General features: G+C 40.8%; 1 protein-coding gene across 6 annotated transcripts in view; it reads left to right on the forward strand.

The window, feature by feature from the left end:
* Positions 1-26,566, forward strand: part of RALGAPB (Ral GTPase activating protein non-catalytic subunit beta) — a 66,219-nt gene that overhangs the window by 23,345 nt on the left and 16,308 nt on the right. For 3 of the 6 annotated variants that reach the window (XM_048496324.1, XM_048496323.1, XM_048496325.1), the window contains 14 exons: positions 99-315; positions 5,516-5,551; positions 7,426-7,627; positions 8,754-8,921; positions 10,560-10,674; positions 11,598-11,745; positions 15,221-15,285; positions 15,441-15,573; positions 20,316-20,449; positions 20,889-21,071; positions 21,882-22,033; positions 22,514-22,701; positions 24,741-24,847; positions 26,299-26,451. In XM_048496324.1, coding sequence (XP_048352281.1) covers positions 99-315; positions 5,516-5,551; positions 7,426-7,627; positions 8,754-8,921; positions 10,560-10,674; positions 11,598-11,745; positions 15,221-15,285; positions 15,441-15,573; positions 20,316-20,449; positions 20,889-21,071; positions 21,882-22,033; positions 22,514-22,701; positions 24,741-24,847; positions 26,299-26,451 — 2,001 coding nt within the window. The remainder of the gene's footprint in view (positions 1-98; positions 316-5,515; positions 5,552-7,425; positions 7,628-8,753; positions 8,922-10,559; positions 10,675-11,597; positions 11,746-15,220; positions 15,286-15,440; positions 15,574-20,315; positions 20,450-20,888; positions 21,072-21,881; positions 22,034-22,513; positions 22,702-24,740; positions 24,848-26,298; positions 26,452-26,566) is intronic. The other 3 variants (XM_048496326.1, XM_048496327.1, XM_048496328.1) reach the window with 3 other exon arrangements.

A 26,566-nucleotide genomic window follows, 5' to 3' on the forward strand; every position in this document is an offset into this window, starting at 1 on the left:
CCATAGTGCTGGTGATAAAGTAACAATTACTGTGACAGAGTTAAGTGACATTTTCTAACTTCTAATCTGATTATGGTTTTCTCTTTTTGTTCAAACAGGCTAGCACAGCTCATTCTTCCAAAGTCCAACACCAGCCGTCCTCTACTTCTCCACTGTCTAGTCCAAACCAAACAGGTTCTGAGCCTCGACCACTCCCAGCTCCCCACAGGCCAAAGGTTAACAGTATCTTGAACCTCTTTGGATCGTGGTTATTTGATGCAGCATTTGTTCACTGTAAACTTCATAATGGAATAAACAGAGACAGCAGTATGACTGGTAAATATTACTTATCAAATTGGCACATTCCCGCTTATGTTTGCTATCATTTCCTACCTGCAAGATTAACATGTCCAGCTAGCCAAAATCCAAATCTGAAAGAGCAGCATGATTGATTGATTAAAAAATTATAGTATAAGTGTTATTGATAACATTTGGCTTTGATCCAGAAAATAAGAAGGCTTGTGTATCAAAATCTAAATGTTGTGCTTGGGTCAAATGTGAACTAATTCTTCCCTGTATCTTGACCTGGATAATGATATAGAACTGAGGAAAGTGTTACAAGGTGCCCTTGAGAGGAGCTTGTGTTTTTTATGAAATATCAAATGGTTAATTAGTTGAAAGGCAAGAAGTCATTGTGACAAATCTGCCGGAATCTTGATTGCTATTTTTGTGAAGTCATCAAACTATGAAATATGCATCTTTTCAACAGTTAGTCAAATATTTTAACTTCAAAGGTTCTGTAAACTTGTGGCTTTTCATCTTTCTAACGGCTACACAAATTTAGTATCTCATTGTTTACCTCATTCAGACTTAGAAGAAGACATTATAGTAATAATGTTTTCTCCAGAATAAATGAATTAATCTCAGCAAGTGGGTTTCTTCATATTAGCAGGAGACAATAAGGCTTGTCACCACAAACCTATTATACCAAAATTGATTTCATGGTTGATGAGCCAAGAAACTTTATCAAAATAAAAGCATTATAATAGCAAGAGTTCTGGTGGAGTTGTGAGTGATTTGTTGTATGTCTGGTTAATTAATGTAGGAAAAACTGCCTGTAATACGGAGCTGCATGTATAGGCAATGGCATATGTAGACCCAAGAGATTTCTTTGCGGGGAATGAGTTTGCAGTGCACCCCAGAAGCTCGGTTGTGTTTTGGTAACAAAAGCACAATCACATCCATTACACTTTCTACAGTGGTCTGCTCGGCCATATGGGTTTGATAGCAATCTAATTATAGAACTGTGAATGACAGGCTCTTAGACTGACTACCACAAAGTATACTCTATTAGAAATAAGTGCTACACCCTGTGTACAAAACATACAGTTAGTAAATATATTCAAAATAAGAATGTGAATATATTTATCAATTGTATGTTTTGTATACAAGGCACAGTGTATATGTCTAATAGAATATACTTTGTGGTAGCCTAATATTGCTGGTTTCTTTGGTTTCATATTACTACAACAGTCACCTCCTGCCGCCCCCCCCCCCCCTTTGGAGTATAGTACAAAACTGCATTTTAAATGTCATAGACATATCCATTCATTTCTTTTGGGGGTGGAAATTAAAACAAGACAATGCTTATTTCTCTTACAAAAATGCCAAACTGGAGTTCTCGTGTAATTTTTCATTAGTTCAATTTCAATAATGGAATTCTCTAGTTAATTGAAAGCTTAAAACCTTTAAGGAGGTAGTTTACAAGAATGATACAAGCTATGCTGTCTTTTGTATGTATGGGCCTTTCTCTTTGCTTCATTATTTACATTTCTACTTGAAGTGGTATAAGGTAGTATATAGCTTCAAGTTCAGGCAAATTTTTACAGCAATGGAACATTGCAGAATATTTTTTGAAACTTTGATTTTTTTCCCCAGAGGTATTTGGTTGTTAACCCAGCCCCCAGCCCCCAACCCCAGAATTCCCAGCCGTATATAACATGCAGAATGTTTACTTATATTTAGCCATATGATACTAAAGATATTTAGCAACTAAGAACATGGCTTATACTGTTCATATTTTCCACTCACCAAAAGAACGTGGTTTGCCTGAGGGACCCTTGCTAAACCTCTACTACCCCCTCTGCTTGTTCTTTGTGCTCCTAATATTTCTTTCCAAACAAAGAGAAGTAAAAGGGCCACACCAGTCACAGTAGATAAAAAATAAGGCTAAGGCTGATGGTGCAAAATAGATAACTATATATTGTGTTGCTCAGATAAAATTCCTTGCATGATTTACCCAAGAGGCTTCTTCAGGGGGATCTGTTAGTCTTGTTGAAGATTTTCAAAGACGAGCATATGTTGAATTTATATTCTTATCTGGAAAACCATTGCAAGACTAAGGTGGATTATGCACGGGCCAAAATCACTGGAGTCAGCCTGGTAAAAACACCATTTGGAGGGGGAACCTCCCACGGCTGCCGCCCCCACATCGATGCAGCGTCGCTCTTTTCCTATCCAAACGGTGTTTTGTTTAGCAAGTCTTTTGAAAAGTGGTGGTGTCCACCTGGTGCCGAGCGAACGGCACCAAGTGGAAGGCACCGTTTTTTGGCATGTTGCTTTTAAAAAAAAACCTACCTCCTTTTCCTATGTAACTCCATCGAGATGAAGGGAGACTCCTTCTGCCCTCAAACGCCGGGACGTTCTCAGGGCTGCAGGTGTGTGTGTCCCCTTATCCTGACAGAGCTATGTAGGAAGAGGAGGTGGTGTTTTTTTTTAAAAAAGCAGTGTGCCTTGTGTAGAGGCACAGTTGTGGGGCGCTGCGGCTCATGCACATGTGCGCAAAGGTCCTTGGGACTGTACTGGTGTCATGTACACTGGTGCTCCGCCGCTCCCTGGCTTGTTCTGAAAAAACCTTTTGGGCAAAGAACATAGAGGATTTTGTTTGAGTAACAAGACTTTTAAAACTTATTTTGCACTAAAAAAATTATTTCCCAACAAAGAGAGAAGAAAATAATTAGTAAGATGATGATCAAAGGGAGGAGCTATAATCCTTCAGGATAGCATTCTAAAGAACTACTGTCCATCTGTATCCAAAACAATTCCTGCAATTGGTGATTAACTTTACTACCTCAGTGATGTTTGGCATCTTTATGATTGTTTGCATTTGATACAGGTTTCCAGACAAATTGTATAACAAATGGTCTGTGTGGGTTTTAGGTGATGCTGATAGTACAGTTTTGCTTGACTTTGGGAGTTCTTGTGGGCCATTTCTGTTTCATATGATTATGCTGTTAGGTTACACAGTATGTTTTAGACATTGATATCACCCATCTTTTTAAATTGGGAAGTCCATTTGTTGAAATCATTTGACTTCATGAAAAGAACTATAATTTGTTTCAACAGAGTTTTAGAGCGGAAGTTGGATAAACTATTTGTAGAGAGGTAGTTTTTCCAGTTTTAACATTTGCACTAACACTTTATTTTTGTGTAGAAAAATAGATGTCTTACAGCACAAGAGACAGATCCCCCTCTGAATGTGGTGTGGGCTTCCACCAGTGTAAATGCCCTGTCCGGGGCACTTATGCCAGCAGAGGGGCAAGTCCACTGATGCCCAGCTGCTGCAGTGCCTTGCGACACCAGGCCACAAGGCCTGGCTTCATGGCGGTGCTTGCATGCCACATCCAGCTATGCTAGTGTTTTGGGGGGCAGGGCCAATCTTAGGCCCTCCAGACCCTCTCAGCCCCCTTAGGTTGGCCTCACCTCCTAAAATGCCCCCAGAACTCCAGCATAGCTGGTTGTGACGTGCAAGCACTGGCACGAGGCTGAACATTATGGGGCACTGCCGCAGCCTGGCACCAGAAGATTTGCCCCTCCGCCGGCATAAGTGCCCTAGAGAGGATGTATCTCTATTCTCCCCGCATGGGTGAGTAGGAGAGAGTTTTTTTAAAAAATAAAACTTTTTTGGGGGTCCCTGCGCTGCAAAAAAGCCCTGTGGAGCAGATGGAGTGACGCTCAAGCAGCTCTGGATTATGCTGTACATGTAGCCGTCCTTCTTGCTTCAAAGAACTTCCATCTGCAACTTAGAATGTAGATTAGTTTTTATGGGCTGAAAAGTCCTACTTTCTTGCCATTTGCTGAGGGTGTGCGTTTTGCTATCCTGCAGTACATCCACATGACACATTCAGCTATCATCAAATGAAAAGAAGGCACTTTTCCTAAATATCATGAGTGGCCTTCTGTACCTTTCTATTATCTTTTAACAAAAACCCCTCTGTAGTAGTAAACCCCTCTGTAGTGTACACACATACACATATACATACACACATACACCCCCACACACAGGTAGTAGTAAACCCCTCTGTAGTGTACACACATACACATATACATACACACATACACCCCCACACACAGTGATTACAGCCACAGATTACAGAACCCTTGAAGGCAGGCTGGGGAAGGCAGTCCTGGTTGTATCCTAGAACAGTTTTCATTTGTAGGTAGGCCTGTCTTTAGTAGCAGAAAATAGAGACCAGTTCACATGTTACTTATGCACTGTGGTTGCTGTTGAGATAATGAGGTATGTGAAAGCCAGATGAGAAGGTCCGTGAAGAAGCTTCCTTATAGGTGAACTGTTAGTGCTATATGGGTAGCTACCCTGACATAGTTAAACTTGCCAATATGCCAGATGGTAGCTGCTTTTCTTGCAATTTCCTGAGATTTGGCAGCGTTGTGAATCTCTGCTGTAACCTCACCAAATTGACATTAACTTTTATTGAAAACAACCAAGCCTTCCAAATTCCAACATAAATATCCATTCATGTTTGCAAAAGCTGGACAGTGTATGTGGTAACATCTTCCAGTGTGCTGGTTAGTGCAATACAACCTTTTCACTTAAATAGCAACAGTTCTCTGCCTGCCTCCTCTTTGGGGGCATGTTAGTTTCTAAGTCTACTTGTATACTTCCAGTTTTCACTTCTCTGAGAAGTATAGTTAAATTCTTGAACAAGAATTCTGTCACTAACTGTTCTATTTTTATTCTGCACTTTTTATATTGGGAGGAAGGAGTCTGGCTTAGTGAAACCCCTTTCTTTCCTTTGTCAGCATTGTGAAGTATAGATAGGCCAGTGTGGGGCAGTGGGGAAGGTATTTACATTCTACCCCCCTAATCCAGCTAGTTTCCTTTTAGAGTAGATTTTCAGCTTGTTGGTACATAAATAATAAGCAAAATAATGCCTGAACTGAGAAAGGATACTTCTTCCTTAAGTCTTAATGTACATTAATATACAAGCCTCACCTTGTGGCAGTATACTACTGTGCTGTTCATTGTTCTGCATGATGCTTTTGAAATTATAGTTTTGGACCCTAACGTCAATTTCCGATGTGTGATAACAACCCTGCTATATTGCAAGCTGTAAATCTGTTTTCAGAAACCTAAGACCAGCTTAACTTGTATTACAGTTTCACCATCTTTAAAGTATTTTATAACTACTGCTGTCCTTTGATTTGTTTCCATTTTATTTCTATTATCTTGCAGCATCTTTTATCCAAATCCTTCTTTCTTATAAATCTTGTAAGTAGGAACTAGTAGCTTCTGTTTAATTGCGGTCATTTTTTAATTTCTTTTTCCATAATCCCATATTTTTTTTCAGTTTGTATCATCCTCATCATCCCTTGTAGCTTTTGCTCTTTACATGGGAAAGACCAGTAACCGTGTGTGGCTTTTTTAAAACGGGGAAGATTGTTGGCAAAAGCAAATTAATCTGCCTGAATTAGTCCCATCATTTTCTGTACTCTCTAGTCTGTGATCATGCCATGAATTTGAGGACTTTGCACTAACCGTGTTTTTTTCTTAAAGCTTATTTTATACAGACCCAGTGTTTTGATTTGTATGCATTTTGCATGTAGTGGTTTTTTCTTTCTAATTATAATATTTTGCTGGATAGCTTATTCAGGACAAAAACGGCTCATGGGAAAACACATAAAGATTTGGGTTTATTTGCTTAGTCACCAAATCCAAGAAGAAATTTTTAAAGTTTAATGAAATCTGCCATTTGTTCTAAATTGTTGATGCAACAAATTTGTAACAAACATTAAAAACCCAACCAGAGCTTCTGTTTGTAAGACTGCAACTAAGGTACGCTTAGTTTGGGGGGCAAGTTTCACAGAACTCAGGATTACTTGCTTCTGAGTAATTGTATTTAGGTTAAGAAAGGCCTTCCCTCATAACTGTTGGGTAGAAAGCATATCTGAATGATAAAGTGGTAATAAACCAGTAGCTTTTTCTAGACTTATCAAAACATGTTCCAGTCATTAGAAATTGGGCAAACCTGTAAAAAAATTACATTCATTGCCCATTCTCTTCCTTGTTGGCTGTTGTTGCCCCAGAAGGAATGCGATGGCTGCATTTGTTGTGCAAGGCATTGACATGAACGATGGTTTTGTAAATATGTGAAGCTTGGCTGCTGTAGAGGAGAGTATAAGCAGAGAAAAGGACAGTCAATCCTGTGGTGTGCTTTTAAATGAATTCTTGTAACTGGGCGATAATTATTTGCTCCTGCCTTTAGTCTATAGCAACAGTGTGATGCAGCCCACATACACTAAGGCACTTTCAACCTTGCTGCAAGACTCACCTCCATCTTTAGTGCTCCTTTAAAAAATCTACTTCAGAAAACTAGATTTTTGTAGCAGACTTCAGTGCCGCTCAAGGAACAGCTGCCTCAAGGCATCCTTGAGGTATGGAGAGCATGAGCATATATGTTCTAGGTCTAGTGGCAGACGTTCCTGAATAGGTATTATCTGCTTATTGGTGTTGGTCCTTGGGCATTTTGAAGCAATGTGTGTGAAAGTTGAAGCTCTCCCACAGCAAGCATGAACAACTCAGTGTTTGCCACTTTTTCCCCAAGCATGCTTTGGTTATTGTTATCTGGCATCTGTGTTACTAAATTATAGGGCTAGTTTCTGCAATACTGAGAGTGCCAGAACAGTTCCCCAATGATGGCAACAGGTGAATAGCATCAGTGGGGGCAGCTTGGAGTGTCTTAGGCCACTTGCTGTGCCAAATGTTAAATAAGTTTTTTGACATTATAGTGTAGAGGACAGAGGAAATGAGTGACAATTATGGAGAAATTGTAGGGATTGTATTGTGAATCATGGCTAGTGGAAGTGGACAGAGGCTTTGGGGTTTGGATGACATGTCTTGTGCAGTACAGAATGCTGAGAGAAATGTTGTGTGTAGGGCCTAAAAAGGCACAGATTCTCATCTTTTCCAGAAGTAGCTGTTTATTCCCTAAACACTTTATAAACAGAGGCAGCAATTCAAATGTAGCGAACTAACAGCTTTTTATGATGACTGAATTTTACTTGATCTTTGTGTCTAGGATCCCATGAGCCTACCGAGTATGTTGACCAATGTAATGAAACTCTGTGCTTCTTGTTTCGTTCTAGCTATAGCAACGCAAGCTAGCATGGAGTTTCGGCGGAAAGGATCGCAAATGTCTACCGACACAGCGGCTTCCAATCCCATGTTTGATGCAGGTGAATTTTCGGACAACTATGAAGCAGGCAGAGCAGAGGCATGTGGAACTCTTTGTAGGATATTTTGTAGCAAGAAGACTGGGGAGGATATACTGCCAGCCTACTTATCTCGGTACTGACTTAACTTTAAATCCTGCTATTGTCAGAATCTTCTGTTGAATATCTGCTGTTTGTCAAAGAGAGGTTTTTGCAGTTTCTGAAAAGTCTCTTTGTGTCTTAGCAACTCAATTTAGAATAAATGTAGTTGCCTTCCAACTGTCAGGATTTACAGAACAAGCTGCGGTCTCTGCTACGTAGACAAAGTTGTCAAATTGGTGGGTGGAAGTTTGTGTTACTATTTTTCATGTTTTGCCAGGAGGTGTAGCATAATGTATTACTGCAGTGTGTTGTTTTTCTTTATACAGCGTGGGAGGGCATTGGTGTGTTTCATGGAGGGAAAAAAAACAGATCCTAGTATTTACTCACGCTATACCTAAACAGCTATTAAACATTGGAAGTGTGTGTATATGGAGTGAGGTAATGTAGAAGCACACAACCCATTTTTTTCTGTAACATAATAGTACTCGTAGGAGAGAATGTTTAATTGAATGATCAATGCAGCTGATATGCTTGGTATGAAATATGCAAATTCTGACGCAGACATGCATCTGAAGTGGGCTTTAAGTTGCCACAAGATTTTGTTTAATTGGGAGAAGCTTGCTTTAATAGAGAAGAGCAGTTCTATTTTTGCCCCATATTTTCATATATTTGTTTATGTTGGATCAGACAGTAAACTTTTTGTTTATTCCTATGAATCCACAGTCCTCTTTGGCTAGCACACGGGTATCTAAGCCAATGCATGTGCATTTTAATTTTGGCTTTAGTAAAAAGATGCTTTTGCAGTGGCTCCTTAATTATTAATGTGTTGTGCCTTATGCCATCTGTCTGAATAGAGTGTGGTCCTTTATGGTTGAAGATTTTAAAGCTATAAACGCCTGTTGTTAGAGGTTTCCATATATCTCCTTGGCAATGGTTGATATTCTCATCTAGCATAACTAATTAAAAATTCTGCAAAGCTGAAAATACCCTTATTGCTTGGTCTATGAAGCATCTTGGTTAAACAGCTGAGATAGCACATGATTTATAGACCCAAATGCAAATACTCAAATTCTCCTATTTTGCTTGTGACCCAGTCCCAATAATATTGGATTGCAAATTCTTGTTTCTTACAACTCATTCAACCTGTCTTTCTCTGCCAGATTTTACATGCTTTTAATTCAGGGTTTGCAGATTGCAGATTCTGTTTGCCATCCAGTTCTGGCTAGTATTATTTTAAACTCTCCTGCGTTGTTCTGCTGCGACTTGAAAGGGATTGACGTTTTAGTTCCTTACTTCATTTCCGCCCTTGAGACTATCTTACCTGACAGGTAAGTACATATATTTCATGTCCTGCTACTACATCTTTTTTTTTTACCTTCTGCATAAAGTCATAGATACAGAGAAATATAAGCAGAGTTCTGCTTGTGGAATGCCTGTTTCCCTCCACCTAATATGCATCTATATGCATCTGTTTAGGCCCCAGCTGTTGAATATTATTAGTGCTAATCTGTTACAGGGCTACATTACAATTATGGCTTGTATCCAGTGTTCCCTGTAAGCCACATGGCTGTCTAGCCACCGTAATGGTGCTGTGCAGTTTGGGTGGCCGCCAGCAGGGGGAGCTCCCTCAGGTGGCTCAGTTCCACAAAGAAGTAGGGAGGAAACTTCCCCACAGTTCCATACCATTGTTAGAGGGACTGTTGCTTGGATCCATAGAAGATTTCTGTGGATCAGGGAGAAGGCAACTTTTTCGATTTCTCCCTCCCACTGCCGACCACCAGCTTTCCCCCTCTGCTGTTCTTGGGCAGAAGCAGTATTTGGAGAAGCATTTTGGGATGGGGAGCTAGAAGTCTCACCCCTTGCAATTCCTTCCATCCACAGACATTTTTAGTGGATCCTAGTCTTTTTACCCAGTACCATTTTGTGCTCAGTTATGAGACTAGTATGTAGTTTGTAGTGTGCTGGATCCTACAAGCTCAGAGCTGTCGCTGAAGATCTTTCCTACCTCCCAGCTGCTCCTTAAGACCCTTGAAAAGCCAGTGGTGGGGTTGGAGGAGCTTGGTGGACAACATGCTGTAAGGCTAAGGGGGCTGTCATGAAAAAGAGGAATTGTGTGAAGTTGCCCCTTCTCTCATAGGAACAGAAAGCTTGTTACATCAGTAGCAGGAGTTTACCGTCACTGTACTTAATTGCTCCTTATTGCTGCAGCCCTTAACCAGGCCTTCTGGCATTTTGTCCATGAGGCTGCCATAAGCCCTGGCATTGGCTTTTGGGGGAAACTGAGGAAGCTGCAAAGTGAATGAGAGGAAAGATCTGCCTCTGGTGCTTGTGTTTCTTAGTAACACATGACCAACATAATTTGCCTGCCATTTTAAGGTAGTGAATATCAAATTACATTTAATTAAAACAGGTTTATTGGAGATAAAGTAGCACTTATTTATCAAAGACGTGTATAGCTTGAAGAAACGAGGAGTGGAAAACTAATTTAGCGTTGTTTTTACTTGCTTCCTGTTGTCCAATCCTCTTTTCCCCTCCCCCTCCCTCCCCTACCAGGCTTCTTTGGTTATGCTGCAAACATTTTTTCAAGGCACTTGGTACTCTTGGGAGTAGGCCACAAACAAGCACCAAAGACTGTGTGTGCAGTCTACCCATATAATAGCTTGAAACCTTGAAAAATGTTCAGATTCTGAGTGTAGAATGTTAATTGTTTTAACACAACAGTGAAAGCTTTCCCTTTTTAACTATAGGCATGATCTGCAGAATTAATTCAGAATGATTGTTCGGGTTCTTGCACTACAGTGAACGCACTCATTTTTTAAAGTCAGTCAGCACATCACAAAATCCCAACACTCACACTTCGACTGTTTTGTAAGCGAAGAGAAAACTTTCACAGCAGTTTTCTTTCATTACACTTAAGACGGTCTGCACTTTGAAACAAACTGATACTGACTTGGTTCCATTTTTAGGGAACTTTCCAAGTTTAAATCATACGTGAATCCCACAGAGCTAAGAAGAGCCTCTATCAACATCTTACTTTCCTTGTTGCCTCTTCCTCATCATTTTGGAATGATAAAGTCTGAGGTAATTGATCCAATAGTTTTCAGTGTCATGTTATGCATATTTTGCCTAAACCTGAAGTCGGGTGTCTGTACAGATCAGTGGTTAAGATAGAGCGTTTCTTTCGTAACGTTGCCAAAAAATGTGCTTCTCGTGTATCAGGTTTCCAGCAGAAAAGGAAATTTAGGATGATTAGTACCTGTCATAAGACTAATTGAACCAGCAAACAGATGCTTGATGTGGAATTGCAGAAGTGACCAGACAGCTGGGCTAGCATAAAAGGATAAGTGGCTGAAATATGAATCCAGAATTACATGGTTTGAATTTGCCTTCTGTCTGTGAACTCGTTAGCTGGCCTTGAGATAATGGAGTCTGTCAAATGATTGGCCAGTAGACCTCTGCTTTTGGAATAAAATTTTCCTGCCAGCCCTGCTTTCTCTCTGATGCTGCCTCTGGAGTTAAAGTGGCCTCTCCTTAGGAATTGTAGTTGGAGGGGGGCGTCTACAGTGGAAGGGGGGAAATCAATAGAAATTGTGTCCTGTCCCCTCTACTACTTTGTTGGCTCAAGGTCCTTTCCCAGAGAACAACTGTAGGATCCAGCTCAATGTGTGTACAATGCTTTAAGCACTGAAATAGATGCTAAGTATTATCCCTGTTCCTAAGCATGAATGACAGTCTAACTTGATTCTATAGAGGCATCTAATCAGAGCCCAAGTAACTATCTGTGGACATCAGTAGAGTTCATTCATATTACATAGAGTAGGAACTGCTATGCTTCATTGATTCTATTTTCATTCTGCTGAAGTTGCATGAATACCAATTTTGCAATATATTTAGCTGCTCCTTTTAGTGCTGTGTGTGTATCAAGCTCTTATAGGGGCAAGAATATCATGCTGCTTTCTGTGTGTTCTGTGTTTTACCAAAGATAATACGTATTTATTTTTCAGGTTGTTCTGGAAGGAAAATTCAGCAATGATGACAGTTCAGCCTACGATAAGCCAGTAACCTTCCTTTCTTTGAAATTGAGGCTTGTGAATATACTTATAGGAGCACTGCAGACGGAAACAGACCCTAATAACACACAGATGATCCTAGGTTGCGTTTTTCTTCTTTAATTTGGTTTATAAAATATGCTTCTCTTTGTAGTTCAGTGGTCGTGGAAGTCTTCAGGGACAATGTTGGTACAGTACCTGACTGGTGGCAAGCTCAAGTTTCAAATGTTGGAAAGTCTGCAAAAGACAGGAACTAGGAAGTTACCTCATTGGAGAGTTTATAGTGCATTCAGGGAGCCAGTGTTCCTCAGGTCGGAGGACATAGGGAACTAGTCTGGAGCAGCTACAGTGTGTATCAGAAAGCAAGAAAGTAGGCTGGGGGGGGGGGGGGCGGCAGTAGGGTGTGAGACCGGTGGGCTCTTATGATAACAAGCTGCACAAATTAAGAGTTCAGTAAGCTTTGAAATGGTTTAGCCTGCAGCATTAGTTCTGCTGGATTGCCTGGCTTCCAGGATCAGAAGGGTACTGGTCCATGGTGCTGCTTATTAGCTTGAATTAGTTTCAGGTCCAACTCCTGACCCTGATGAAGAAGGGAGTAAGGCGATGATGACCTGACAGATTCCTGATTTGAGACCCGTGGTTCCTGACAGTAAGAATGAGGTGGCCAGATTACTTCGTAAATATTGACCAGTTTTGCCCTACACAGTCGGTCTGAATGTGTTAAAATTTGAAATGGCATTTGATGTACATCTAATATTCCAGTTGACCCTTTAATGATACGGAATCTTCCTCAGGGAAACCAACAGTTGAGGAAGCGTGTTTCAATACCTCATTGCTGTATAGGGACTTCATAAATCTAAGAAACTCCTAGTAAGGGAAGATTTTTGTATGTTCAGTGCCAAAGTGGGAACAGACTTAATAGTTTATCAGGAATTTTTATATGTTCATTGGGGTAGCATTCTGCAAGTATTGTCTGGCTTTTCAGGTGCCAGCCTGATACTAGTTCCTCTCACTGCTGGGCTATATGGTTGAGATTAACAGGGTGAATAACTTACTTCTCACAGGAGTTGTTGTTGTAGCAAACATTTAGTCCCAACTTAACTTCAGCAGAAATTTCTGTTCCCACTATGTGTTGTGATGTGGCCACACCTCAGAATAGCTGTGCTAGCTGTGACTGCATCTGTACCATTTTGTGGTGCTCATCTAACTCCCTGCATCCTTTCCCAGTAAGTTAATTTGAATACTGACTCAGGAAGGGATGCAAAGAAGCTTTGCTTCTGGGTATATTTCTCTTTTTAAATTAAAGATATGCCGTGTTAAGAATAAACATACCTCTCCAGCATATATTTTCCACCAGACTTAACCAGGATTCTCTGATCTGTGCAATCTCCTATCTACTTGAATCAACACGAGGACTTCTGTTTTAGTGTCCTCTCAAGGAAAAACTTTTTGTTCCAATATTGAATAAAGGCTAACCTGTGCCTTCTAAAGAGAGTTCAAGGGTCCATTTTTGTTTAAAACATATTTTTTAGGGAGTCCACTTTAAGAAACATGCCAAATTTTATGCAACCGATATTCTATATTTGGCAAGATTGTTCTTTCCAAGCTAAGCAAGGAACATTCTAATTCCAGCAGTTAGTCGTATAAAAAGATCCAGTTGTCCTTTAGATATTGTCCACATAAGCATTCTAACAGATCATAATAGAGACTTTTCTGCATTAATACCTAATATTTCACAATTTCCCTGTATGGATTTGTCTCAGTATTTTCTAACTGTATTCTATCCATATGTGCCCAAAGGACCCTGCTGGGGTCTGCTTCTCATGTAACTCTACATAGCTGTCAGTAAATAGGGCTAATGCCAGCAGTAAATCTGTTTAGGTCAGGAGGTCCTGATCAGTAGCTCACCTGGATTTCTCTGTTCACCATGTTCCAAATGATATTTTAATTTATCATCTTTTTCCTGTTCATCCCAACTTGTTTTATTTTTCCTTTTATTTAAGGAGAAGCTTTTTTCCTTGGGCCTTTATTTAATCAGCACAGTTCTCTCAAGGCCAGTTTAGCAAAACGTTGTGGCTGCGATTGCTGCTTAACATGATAAAACACTTTTGCTGTGTGGAGAAGCAGTAGTTTTTTTAAAGCAGGTTTGTGGGAGGAATTTGAAAGTTTTTCTTGACTGTTTAGGGAAGAGTGTTGCTGTTGGCATTTTTCAAAATTCTCCATTCAGGGAGCTATTTGGATTCAATGAAAAGCTAAGTTTTGCCATAGAGGATTGGAATAATGCCTGATGAAAAGTTCCTGTACAATAAAATCCTTGCTGAGCATCCTTTTTATAAAGCTCACCTGTTCTCCTTAGTAGTTTTTGGCTGCCTTTGCTCACAGCTGTTGCTTAGCTTTGCAGGGCTGTTTATGCTTAGATTTGTACTTGTTTGCAGTCCAGGTCATCCACTTGTTCTTCACCTCATTTTCTTTGCAGCTTTGTATTTTTGAGGCATTTAAAAAGTTTTCCTGTTCTTTCCTATAATATTGTTCATTTAAATATCAGTATTGAATATGGTTATATAGTTATGTTACGGAAGAGTTAGAAACCCTTTCTCATGTTAGTCTCAGAGAAATATTCCTTTGTTTAAAAGTAAATGTAGGGCACAAAATATATGATCTTTTGGCATATGTTTTCTTAGTGTTCATTTATGAAGCAAACCAAGGAAGAATTGTAGTATATTGTTTCAGGAAAATCTATCAATATTTTCAGTACCTCTTTTAAGATGGATTTGAAAATCCAGTTTATTTTGCTGTTTTTTTGTGTCGGAATTCTACTGTAATGCTGCATTCCTAAAGCTTGTGTGCTAAAAAGTAAGTTCTGTTAAAATTAGTGGAATGTTGTTGAAAGCCGGTTGACTTTAGTAAAATGCTTACTACAATTGATACTTGATCAGAATTGTTGCTGACTTCCAGACAGGCTAAAAATGAGAAGTTATAACTTTTGCTTCCTTAAACATTGGGAGCATGCCCCGCCCTCCAGCTCGTTATACTTTTTTCCTCTGAACGATCTCAGTGGAATTGTGAATTCATCCACTGCCACTTCCTGGACTTCCTTTCTTTTTGAATACTCCTGTTGGGCCCTAATTCCTGGTGCCCCTGGTCCAAACACCAAGCCGGGCCAGCCGAACAGCTGTGGCAAGGCTGCCAGGCATGGCAGTAGCTTCCCCATTCCCCCACCCACCCTCCCACTGTCGCAAACAGCAAGCTGGGCCCGGTGGCACTATTTTCTACTGTGGAAGCACCCACTTCCGCCACACCACTACTGACTGCGCTTACGTCTTTCTATGGAAAAGAGTATAGGGAAAGAGGATTAATTGAAAAAACAAAGTTGGAGGGGCTAGTTTTACCAAAAATAGATCTGAAAGGAGTTCTGGAGTTTTCTTAACTTTGAGATACTTAACCCAAACATCCTTTCAAGAGCAACAAGATCACTAGTAACTTACAGTATACAAATGCTATTGATGTCTTATTTTTGGGGAGGTTGCTCATAGGGTCTGTCACAACAAACACATGGTCTGTCTTTTCTTATTCTGCAGGTGCAATGTTAAACATTGTGCAAGATTCTGCACTTCTAGAAGCCATTGGCTGCCAGATGGAGACGGTAAGATTCTTCTCCTTTAGGTGTCATGGAAAGGTTCCGGGATGCTCTGTTGACTCGCAGTTGATGAAAAGAGTGCAAACGATGTTATTCTTAGCAGTAGAATAATAATCAAATAGCCTTCAGCCACTCATAGAAGCTTGTTTCTAACTTAACAGAATGGTGGCGAAAATAATATCTTAAAAAGTCACAGTCGCACAAACAGTGGCATTAGCACAGCAAGTGGAGGAAGCACAGAGCCCACCACTCCTGACAGTGAGAGACCAGCACAAGCTCTCCTAAGGGATTATGGTAAGGACACAGTTTCTTAAACACCAAGATGTCCCACCCTAATGAATTCTTCTTTTAATGTTTCTTTAAGCATGTGTTCAAACATATGGAATCCAGAAGGGATTGTTTTTCATGTTCAAAGATTTTGGCCAATTTGTGCTTAATAAATATAAACACAGGAAAGGGAGAACTGCATTCTTTATTTAATTATGAACTTGGGAAAAATGACATTCATTATTTTGGCTTCCATGGTAGACAGGGACTGTTTCGAAAGCAGGGAGCTGGGTGGGGTATATTTTATTAATCTACTCCCACACCCTCCCCCAGGGGACATATGTAAGATGACTGTCTCATTACAGAGATGTATTACCCCAAGCAAACTGAATTCCTTGGAGATGGGGCACCTGGGAAGTTTAGAGTATGTTGTGTGGGGAAAGGGGGCTCCAGACTTTGTCTGTTCTATTACTGTTGCTCCAGCCCCACCCTCCCTTGCTGCTGTTGATCTTCCCCTCCCATCGCTGCCACTCCGTTGGTCTGCCTCTTAGCCAGAAAAGACTTCAAGATGCGTTATGATGTCACTGGATTTTGTAGGATGGTGCCACCTTCATGGCTTCCACTTATCTGCTCCGTTGTTGCAGCCATTACAGGCCATTGTGACAATGATGGATGATATCACTTAACATTGTGTGCTGTGTTCCAGCTCCCAGCTTGTTTCCAGCTTTGCATTTGTTGTATTTGCATTTTACAAGAGTGATATGAGTGTTAACCCCATCTGTGCCAAGGGCCGTTGCTTTTCATTGAGTTCCACGGTTATCCAAAATGTTCGTCAAATGTTTCTGCCAACAACTTGATATTAACCAGATGTACTTGAAGATTTATGTTTCATGTGGTACTGCAAATGTGTTGAAAGAATATGTCACCTGCCCCAGTATTTTCTTTTTTAGAACTGACTTGAAGAAGCGACATAACAGTGCATAATTGTTGTCTGTAGCAGTCTCATCATCTCCCCCCACCCTGGTGGCAAATGAACTTGGTCTGCAATGTCCTCCTTTTTTGCCTTGAAATGCTCCTGTTCCACATTCCTAACATGTACATGTTTATTTGTTTGTATGTTGTTTGCATTAAGATGCAGTGATGCAATGCCTTCCTCAAGGTTCAATTTAGGTAAACCAGTATTGCAAAAATTCTGTAAGCTTAGCTTCCTGCTCTCACACCTTATTCAAAGTTATTGAATACATGTAACAAATGTAACAGTTAATATGAAACAAATACACAGTCCTCGGTGTCTGCAGAAGATTCCTTATCCTTTAAATGAAGCTTAAGTGGTATCTGAGCACACCAGATTTCCAGACTGTGAAAATTTGCCCTGTCTACTTGTATACTTTAACATGCACATGTTAGCTGTTGTCTTTGCTTAATAATATAATAGCATGAAAAGTTTCAAGTACAGTATTTCTCAGACTACATTTGCCAGAGCCAGTTCAGATATTAAATAGAGGCATGCTTTTTCATTAGCAGGAGTTGTTTCCATATTCTACATTCAAGGTAACAACGCAGACTTCGAACACTGATGCTGTGTTGGTTTGCAGTGGTTAAATTAAGCGTTTTAGGCTTTAGAGGGTTCTAAATTTTTAAAGTAATAATCCTCTCCTCCTCTGAGGCAGCTATGTTCCTCCTTGAAGGCACTCACACTATAAAACATCAATAGCAAATGTGTAAACAAACCATAAAACCTTTCTGAAAAGAGTTAATAAAACAGCAACAAAGGGTCCAACATAAAACCACAATAATAAGACGCCAGCAGGAGACCTGAAGCACTTGCAAGGCTTGCTGATGCAAACACCCCTTACTTTTTTACCCTTCAAGCTAACAACAAAGGTATATTTATGCACTTCAGCAGGGTGCTCGTTCCATAGCCTTAGGGCAGTGGGATTTTAGTGAACTGATTCTTCATCTTGCCTTAGCTTAAGGTAGTATAGCTTACAGTTGATTTGTGGATGTGTTCATGTGGCCTGCTCATGTGAACGAAGGCTAGCGGTACACCAAAACACAACGTGGTTCAGTGGTAGATCATCTGTTTGGTGTGCAGAAGGTCCCAGGTTTAGTCAGTTGCCAACGCCTCCAGTTAAAAAGACCAGGCTGTGGCTGATGAGAAAGCAAGGCCTCTGCCCGAGTCCCTGCAATGCTGCTGCCAGTTTGAGCAGACAGTACTGACTTTGATGGCCAGTGGTCTGATTCAGTATAAGGCAGCATCATGTGCAACACGGAATCATTTCAGAGCATGAGAAGCAACGGCATGGGATATCTGAAAAGTGGCTGCAAGCGCCACAACTTGGGAAGATACTTTTCACGGTAGGGGTGTGGCAGCAATAGTGGCAACAGAGGGGGAGAGTCAAGTAAGTGACCGCACTGTTGTCAGTGCGAAAGAGTGGCAGTTCCCAAGGGAACAGGAAAAAGGAAATCTGGAAGGGGAAGTGGCAAAGAATGGGAGTCCACAGAGAGAATGTAAGTGAGTGCTGGAATAAGCACCTAGAGACTGAGGGAAAGGGGATAGTTTGAAGGAAAGGGATAATTTGAAAGGGGAAATTACTACAGGAAAGGAAGATGGAGCAGTAACCCATAAGGTTGTCTCGTTTGGGAGTGCTGTGGTTAGGGGCATACGAAGAGATTCTGTGGTATATTGAGCCCAGGTAATGAAAGGCTGCAAGGGTTAGAATCCTGAATTAGGCCCAAAAACAAATCATAGGGAGTGTTATCGTCTAATTTAAAATGTGCACCTGGTATCAGTGGCTTGGTCCTTGACAAGCTCATTACAGGATTCAAATTAATGGAGAGATTGAATTAAATATGCCAGTTGTTTTGTCTAGAAGAAAGTCACTGAGAATGCTGAAAGTGAGCAAAAGAAAAAGGGGATTCTGTCCTGGTTTGTACATCTTGCAGTTGGCTGCCAGCTATGAACTTAAATTTGTCACTTGATCAAGGCATCCAGTTTACTTGGTTTTTCATCTTTAAATTGTATATCTTTAAATGTTCAGTATTTCTTCTGGCTGGAAATTGCAAATATAGACTCTCCTTACCACCACCACTGGGTATATCTCGAAATGCAAAACGAAACTATAGGGATTAATATTGTAAAAAAGCCACCTGGTCATAAGTTTGCTACTGAGCGCAGAATTTAAATGATACAACACAACATCCTGAATGAATGGGTAGAAAGGGTGAATTTACAGCTCTGCCTCTATTTTATTATCTGTTTTATTAGATTTTTATCCCAACCAAAAGGGTGTTTGCAGCATCTAACAACATAGCAATACAATACCAAAATAAAACCACAATTTCAATAAAATCTAGTTAAAAACTCAGCACATAGCTTTGGTGGTAGTCCACCAAAATTACATTCGTGGAGTGCCTGGTGGAATAACTCCATTTTACAAGCCCCGTTGAATTCAGACAAGTCCTTCAGGGCACAAGTCTCCTCAGACAAAGAAACTACCAGGTTCGGGCCACAGTGGAAAAGGACTTGCCCTTGTCCCACTCAAATGGGTGAATTGTTGGCCAGGACCACCGAAAACCCACATGTGGCAGAAAGAGGACACTATGGGAGATCATGCAGGAGAGATGGTTCCAGACCATTTAAACTTTTGGGATTTTAAAGGTCAATACCTGCACCTTGAATTTGACCCCAAAACCAATTGAACGCTGGTGCATTTGCCTCAAAATGAGCTGGATGTACGCATGCCATGGTGAATCAGTCAGCAGCCTGGCAGCCACCTTCTGAACAACCCAAAGTTTCTGAAATTCCTTCAAGGGCAGCCCTACATATAATATATTGCAGTAGTTTAGTTTGGAAGTTGCTGTCAGATGAATCACTATAATCTTTCAATGTAGCAGAGTTCTAGGACATTAAAAATGTCCAGTGTATTTCTTCCAGAGGTCTGAATATAAAGATAGTTTGCTACAGAATTTCTTGAACTATGAAGGGCACATTGAGAAGGCAGTTCCCTCTACTATGTTTGCAGTCTCTCTTCTAAAAACAATGGTCATACAATCGCTTAAGTGGAAAAACTTGCTGGATTACCTTGAGGACAACCAGTGGTTGGCTCGGTGCCCCCATAGCCTGAATCATGGAAAATAATTGGGGAAAGTTATCAGTTTCTGAGAACAAGTTCCCCTTGAGAAGGTCAGATGGTTTGGCATTGCTGCTGCACCTCAGCCATTTTCATGTGCCAAGTCTTAATCTAATTAATACTACTTTTAAAAAATCAACTGTGAGCTGTTGCAGCTGTGAAGTTTAAAAGTCTGATTATTATTTCCAAAGTTTAAATGTATTTTAATATTCCACATTTGAACCAAGCACCCTGGGTTGGGACCTCCCAGTCCTTTCCTCTGGAGCTGCCACTTGCGTGTGATGAAAAGCCTTTGCTGAATGCTCCTTGCTCTCGGAGGCATGTACCAGCCTCAGAAGAATGGGCTGGTTGTATTTTGCTGGTTGTTAGAAACCTAATAATGTGGATAGGGGGATCAGCTTGCCAAAGAATTTTATTGTTTTCATTGAAGAAATAGCAGGTAGCTTCTATTTGTTAAATATTATTTAACCTGTGTGAGCTGATAAATGTTTTGCTTCCCAAATCAATGTGTTCATCTGTTTTCTGTGCAAACTGTGGCTGCTTTGGCTTCTGCCGGATGCGTCGCTTTGCTGATTGTTACTAATGCTTAGTTGTTTTCCTTCCCTGTGGTGTGTGGTATTGGGGCTCATATCCTAGCTCTTCATACAGATACAGCAGCTGGACTCCTGATTCGCAGCATTCATTTGGTAACACAAAGGCTCAACACGCAGTGGAGGCAGGAAATGAGCATCTCGTTGGCTGCATTAGAACTTCTTTCTGGTTTGGCAAAGGTAAGTCCCAGGGAGTCCCTGTTCTTGTGACTCTTAGTTAGGATGTGGGACGTAGCCTCAAACTCTCTGACCATTCTTCGCCAATGATTCCTTCCTGAAAATATTGTGGAGAGTTTTGACACTTCCTTATGTAGCAGTTACTTGGGAACAAGCCCCATTGAATAAAGTGAGACTTACTCTGAACAGGCACACACATAAGGTTGCAGTCAAGTCAAAAATATTTGACAACTGTCTCCTATGACTGGAATTCCTTTTTTTGTTGCATATCTCTCTATATATATATCTATATATTGTTTGCGTTCATTAAATTTTTCTTTTATGGCCCCTGGGGAGCCTGGCATTATACTTTACATAGACTTGTAAGTGGAAAACAACAGTTTTTGAGGTGACTTCCTAAAATGGTTTCCAGCTGAACGTTTATCTGTGCTGCTCACTTCAGGTGAAGGTTGGTGTTGATCCTTCTGACAGGAAGAGAGCAATTAGCTCTGTGTGCTGCTATATTGTGTATCAGTGCAGCCGTCCTGCTCCTCTCCACTCCCGAGATCTGCACTCCATGATAGTAGCAGCGTTCCAGTGTCTCTGTGTCTGGCTCACTGAACATCCAGACATGCTTGATGAAAAGGTAATTGCAGCCGAACTGTTTCTGCCTTGTTTATAAGTAAGCTAAGTCCCTTGAATGCTAGAAGGTGCAAAATGCATGAGGGGGTTAGGCAGCAGCTGGCGGTGAGTTCCTTTGTCCTTAGAAGGGCGTTAGTGCCCTAGCTGTGAAGTAGATTCATTAATTTGTGTAAAACACAGTAAGGGTGTCACAGGTCACATTACAAATCTGGCTGTGCTTGATTTTCTCTCTTTCCTCTTGGACTTCCTTTTCCGCATCTCTTTCCTGAATGTTCAAGCTGATGTTTTATTTTTTGAACTCATCCAGGCAATGGGTGGAGTCACCAGGAGTCTGCCTCGTAGCAAAAATGTCTTTTCCCCTCTAAGCTCATGCAGTGAGCAGTGCATCATAGCTGTAGATTAAATCTAGGGTGTGAAATCATGACTGGAGAAAATGTGGTCAAGAAAGAACTGATGTGATGTCATAATTCGAATGCCCGCAGTAGGGTCAAGTCCCCACCTAGCCACAAATCTCACTTTGTGTTCTTGAGCTAGTCTTTCTCAGCTTGACCAACCCTGAAAGGTGTGAAATGGAGCAGGAGAGACTGTATATTGTCTTCAGCTCTTCAGAAGACTTGTGGAATAAAAACATAATTAATACAGTGGGTGTTTATCATGGGAATGAGATTAATGCTGAATGCAGAGAAACAAGACAATAAGTTCTTCCCAAACCGTTCTGGTTCTGTTCAGCTTTTTTGGTGGGTGCTGACAGGTTTGTGTATGGGTGCATGGAATTTGCCAACCAGTCTGAACAGTTTGATGCTTTCCCCTCTAGGACTGCTTGAAAGAAGTCTTGGAGATTGTGGAACTCGGCATCTCAGGAAGTAAATCCAGAAATAGTGAACAAGAGGTCAAATATAAAGGAGATAAAGAGCCAAATCCAGCTTCCATGAGGGTGAAGGATGCAGCTGAAGCTACACTCACATGGTAGGGGAGGTTGCTAGCCATCATTTACACTTGGATAAGGTAGAGAAGGGAGGAATGTGTGTCATTTAGAACAGTGGTGGCTGTCTTCTTTCTCTTGGGTGACCCGATTTTGCTTATTCAGTCTGCTCAGTTTCCTAAAGTTGCTCAGGACTTTAAAACATTTATTTAGACAACTCTTTGTGTGTTCGTTAAAGGAATAAGAATAGGCTCATGTTTTAGAAGCATTGTCTAAAGATTTGCTTCTTCTTTTGGAGTAAGGTTTTGTGATGTACAGAAGTTCCCTCATAGACCTGAGTTGTACTGAATGTATTAGTTAGGGACATAGGCTACATGTTTCCTTAAGATGATTAAATTTGGGAAGATGGTATAGATTTATATTATTTAGAACAATTTTTGTGCGACCTCTGCAGAGAGCAGTACTTCAAGAATGGCTGTTTCAAGGATTAATGTGTTTGACTAAACCTATCTGTTTTTTTTCAGTATCATGCAAATACTTGGAGCTTTCCCTTCCCCCAGTGGCCCTGCTTCCCCCTGCAGCTTGGTGAATGAGATCACCTTAATTAAATACTCTCGTCTGCCTTCCATAAACAAATACAGTTTTCGATACTTTGTCCTGGATAACAGTGTCATCCTTGCAATGTTGGAGCAGCCCCTAGGGAATGAACAAAGTAAGTCAATTCATTTTGGGCATTCTTGCATAGGTGTAGCACAATCTTTTGGAGAATGATGACAAGACTGGTACAGAGCGTGTTCCTGTTTCATTCCAGTGTGATATAGTGGTAGACATAACAGAATAGCGTTTTTGAAGCCAAGATTTGAATCCCACTCAGCTGTGAAAGCTTGCTAGGTGAATTTAGGGTTGCCATCCTCCAGGTGGTAGCTGGGGATCTGCCACTATTACATTTGATCTCCAGATGACCAAGATCAGTTTTCCTGGACAAAATGGCTGCATTGGAGAATGGGCTTTATGGCATTATATTCTGCTAAAGTCCCTCCCCTCCCCAAGCTCCACCCCAAAAATCTCTTAAGTATTTTCCAGTCCAGAGCTGGCAGTCCTATAGCTGATCATGGGCCAGTTAGGATCTCCCAGACTAATCTGCCTCACAGGGTGGCTGTTAGAATAAAATTAGAAGATGAGAAAAATGATGCTAAAATGTGGCTTTGGGTCCCTGTTGGGAAGAAAATGCTAAAAATATCTAAATATATATTGTTACACAGTATTGGCAAAAATGAATATTGGCAGAGGGCACACAGTATTCTGGCAGGAGACCAGAATATTCAGATGTCTACTGGGATATAAAAAAGTCACCTTTCAAATTCTTCAAGCTTTCATTAGATAATAGCTTGAGAATAAATCGTACACTGAACCATAGAATAGCAAAGCTTAAACTCTCCTTTGGTGAATGATCTTGAATCTGTGATCTTAAGACTCCCTAGATCAGCATCTGAATCAGCTGTCTAAAATAAACTAATGAGAATATTGGGTTACAATATAACTAAAGTACTAATTTGCCTAAATCACTGGATATTTCAGGGGAGGGGAGGGGAGGGAGGGGTGGCATGTAAGGGAGGGGAGGGAGGGGGTGGGGCCTGGCATCTGAACATGGCCCATCCACCCTAGTGGAGGGAGTGGGGGTGGGGCCTGGCATCTGATCATGGCCCATCCACCCTAGCGGAGGGAGGGGGAGGGGAGGGAAGGGGAGGGGTGGCATACAAGGGAAGGGGAGGGAGTGAGGAGTGGCATGCAAGGGAAGGGGAGAACATAAGAACATAAGAACAAGCCAGCTGGATCAGACCAAAGTCCACCTAGTCCAGCTCTCTGCTACTCGCAGTGGCCCACCAGGTGCCTTTGGGAGCTCACATGTAGGATGTGAACGCAATGGCCTTCTGCGGGAGAGTGTACTAATGAGAGAATGTTTGAAAACAGAAAATACTAAAGCTTTCATTTGAAACTAGTTGATATTTCTTGAGGTGGAAAACTGATTTTCTTCTGGATGATAAAAAAACTCAGTGCTTAATGACTAAAACCTGGGATTCTTGATTCCTTGCCCTTTAGGTAGATATACAGCTGAATGGATTTTGCTTCACAATCAGAATAAATTATGGGTTATATCAAATTCTTTGTGCTTGTGGAAGGATAGTCCATTTCTTTCTATTTTTTCCCTTTCCCGGTACAGATTCTTGCTTGTATTCTTGCCTAGTATTGTTCTGAACCCCAGGGGAATGTTTTGGAAGATATTATGGGTGGTGGGAAGCAAGAAAAGTTCTCCCTAATCAGAGTTTTGCTTGCAGTTTGTCAAATGTAACACTATGTAAGTTGTGGTTTGGGATTCTTTGGCTTGAAACTTTTATCTTCAAATTATGTTCAATATGATCATCCTTGAAGTAACATGGTAGGTAACAAAATTCATCACATCTGTAGTGGTTTTTGAAAATCCTGAAGCACTTAATGTACAATGTCTCAGTAATCTGTAAGGTATGTCTGTGTTATCCCATGTTGCAGATGAGAGGATGGCTGAGACTGCAGGTCAGGTGATCAGCTAATAGCTTTATGAAAAAAAATAATTTTGAACTGGGGCTCCCTGGTTCACAGGTCAAACGCTGTAGGTGGTATTGCAGGTATTTCTTAATGCTTACACTGGCACAATATCATGTTTATTTTATCTCTATTTAATGCACTAAAGACTTTGATTCCTTTTTCCTGCAGATGACTTTTTCCCTTCAGTCACAATTTTGATCCGAGGGATGTCTGGGAGACACGCCTGGGCCCAGCAGCTTTGTCTTTTGCCAAGAGGAGCCAAAGCAAATCAAAAGGTCTGTGTCAAAGCCCTCAGTGAAACCATTTGCCAAATTAAAAACTGGTCCCCAGGGAGCTGAGAGAGATTGAAAACGAGTACCCTGTAATGTGTTGTTAGTTTTAGCATAACTTTGGGTAGTTTTGTTTTCTTTCAGATGGTACAGTAGCATTCTTTTCTAATTTTGTAATCCTCTGTGAGTCTCAGTTGGCCGGGGCGGGGGGCAGACTATAAATGCTGCAAAATACTTACCCCACCTGTTCTTTGGAGGACACCTTCATTCATTGTAGAGGCACAAATGATCAGTGTAGGTATTATCCTGTTTCTTACCTTCCTTTTTTTTGTTCATTTCACTTTTTTACATATTATGTAGCTATTCTAACTTTTGCAAGCCTAGTTGTAGCTGGAAGCATGCATTGTGATTTTACAATACTGACTATTTCTTGTTTTCTTTGTGGCTGTGATGTGCTACATAATACCTCACATGAATAATTCCACCTATCCATTTTTGACATGAAACTTTCTGTATAAAAGGAAACTGTTTCTTCAATATTCTATTTGGCAATATTTGCTATTCTAATATTTGTCCTGATCTTGGAGGAACTAATAGGACTGGCCTAAAAACCAGTGAGATAAGCCAAATATCCCTGGGGGATCCTAAAGCCCCTTTATGTATTGTTGGCATTTTTAAAACATAGCTGCAGATTTGTGACTTGTATTCATATCTGAAGATAAGTGCTAATTTAAAGGCTGTGTGAGTTCAGACATAAAGGGCAGATATGTTTAGGCATCGGCGTGACTTCCCAATATGCAGTCTTGTTTACACAAAAGATGTTAAAAACAGAACTCTCCGTAGACCTGTAGATTTTTATCTCTACCTGCTGTATGTTCTGATTTGGAAAGTTTTGAGACAGCATGCAAAGAAAATTAAGGATGGTCCTTGTTTTTGGTGGAGGTAAACCAAGCAAGTTATTTTAATAATCATATCTTGCTTTAGTAATAAATTTAGGATAATTAAAAATATCTCAGTTGCTGCAGTAGAAGAAGAAGAAGAGTTTGGATTTATATCCCCCCTTTCTCTCCTATAGGAGACTCAAAGGGGCTTACAATCTCCTTGCCCTTCCCCCCTCACAACAAATACCCTGCGAAGTGGTTGGGGCTGAGAGAGCTGAGAAGAACTGTGACTAGCCCAAAGTCACCCAGCTGGCGTGCGTGGGAGTGCACAGGCTAATCTGAATTCCCCAGATAAGCCTCCACAGCTCAAGCGGCAGAGCGGGGAATCAAACCCAGTTCCTCCAGAGCGGCAGAGCGGGGAATCAAACCCAGTTCCTCCAGAATGCACCTGCTCTTAACCACTATGCCACTGCTGCTCCTAATGAATATTATGCATAGTATACATTATTGCTATTGGATCATCAATATTTGCAGCATTTTCCATACATGTATAAGATTGTTTTTTTCTTGAAACAGATGTTTGTTCCAGAACCTCGGCCTCCACCCAGGAATGATGTTGGACTCAAATATAGTGTGAAACACCGGCCGTTTCCTGAGGAAGTGGACAAGATTCCTTTTGTGAAAGCTGACCTGAGCATTCCAGACTTACATGAAATTGTTACTGAGGAAGTAAGTAGTATTTTGATGATTTTTTAACATTTCCTTGTTCAGTAAAATTTGGTCAGGCGTTCTGTTTAAGGGCTATCAAGGATCTTCTGAGTAGTTTTACTCCTTTGGCTGTATT

This window comes from Sphaerodactylus townsendi, linkage group LG05, assembly GCF_021028975.2.
Source record: "Sphaerodactylus townsendi isolate TG3544 linkage group LG05, MPM_Stown_v2.3, whole genome shotgun sequence".
NCBI lineage: Eukaryota > Metazoa > Chordata > Lepidosauria > Squamata > Sphaerodactylidae > Sphaerodactylus > Sphaerodactylus townsendi.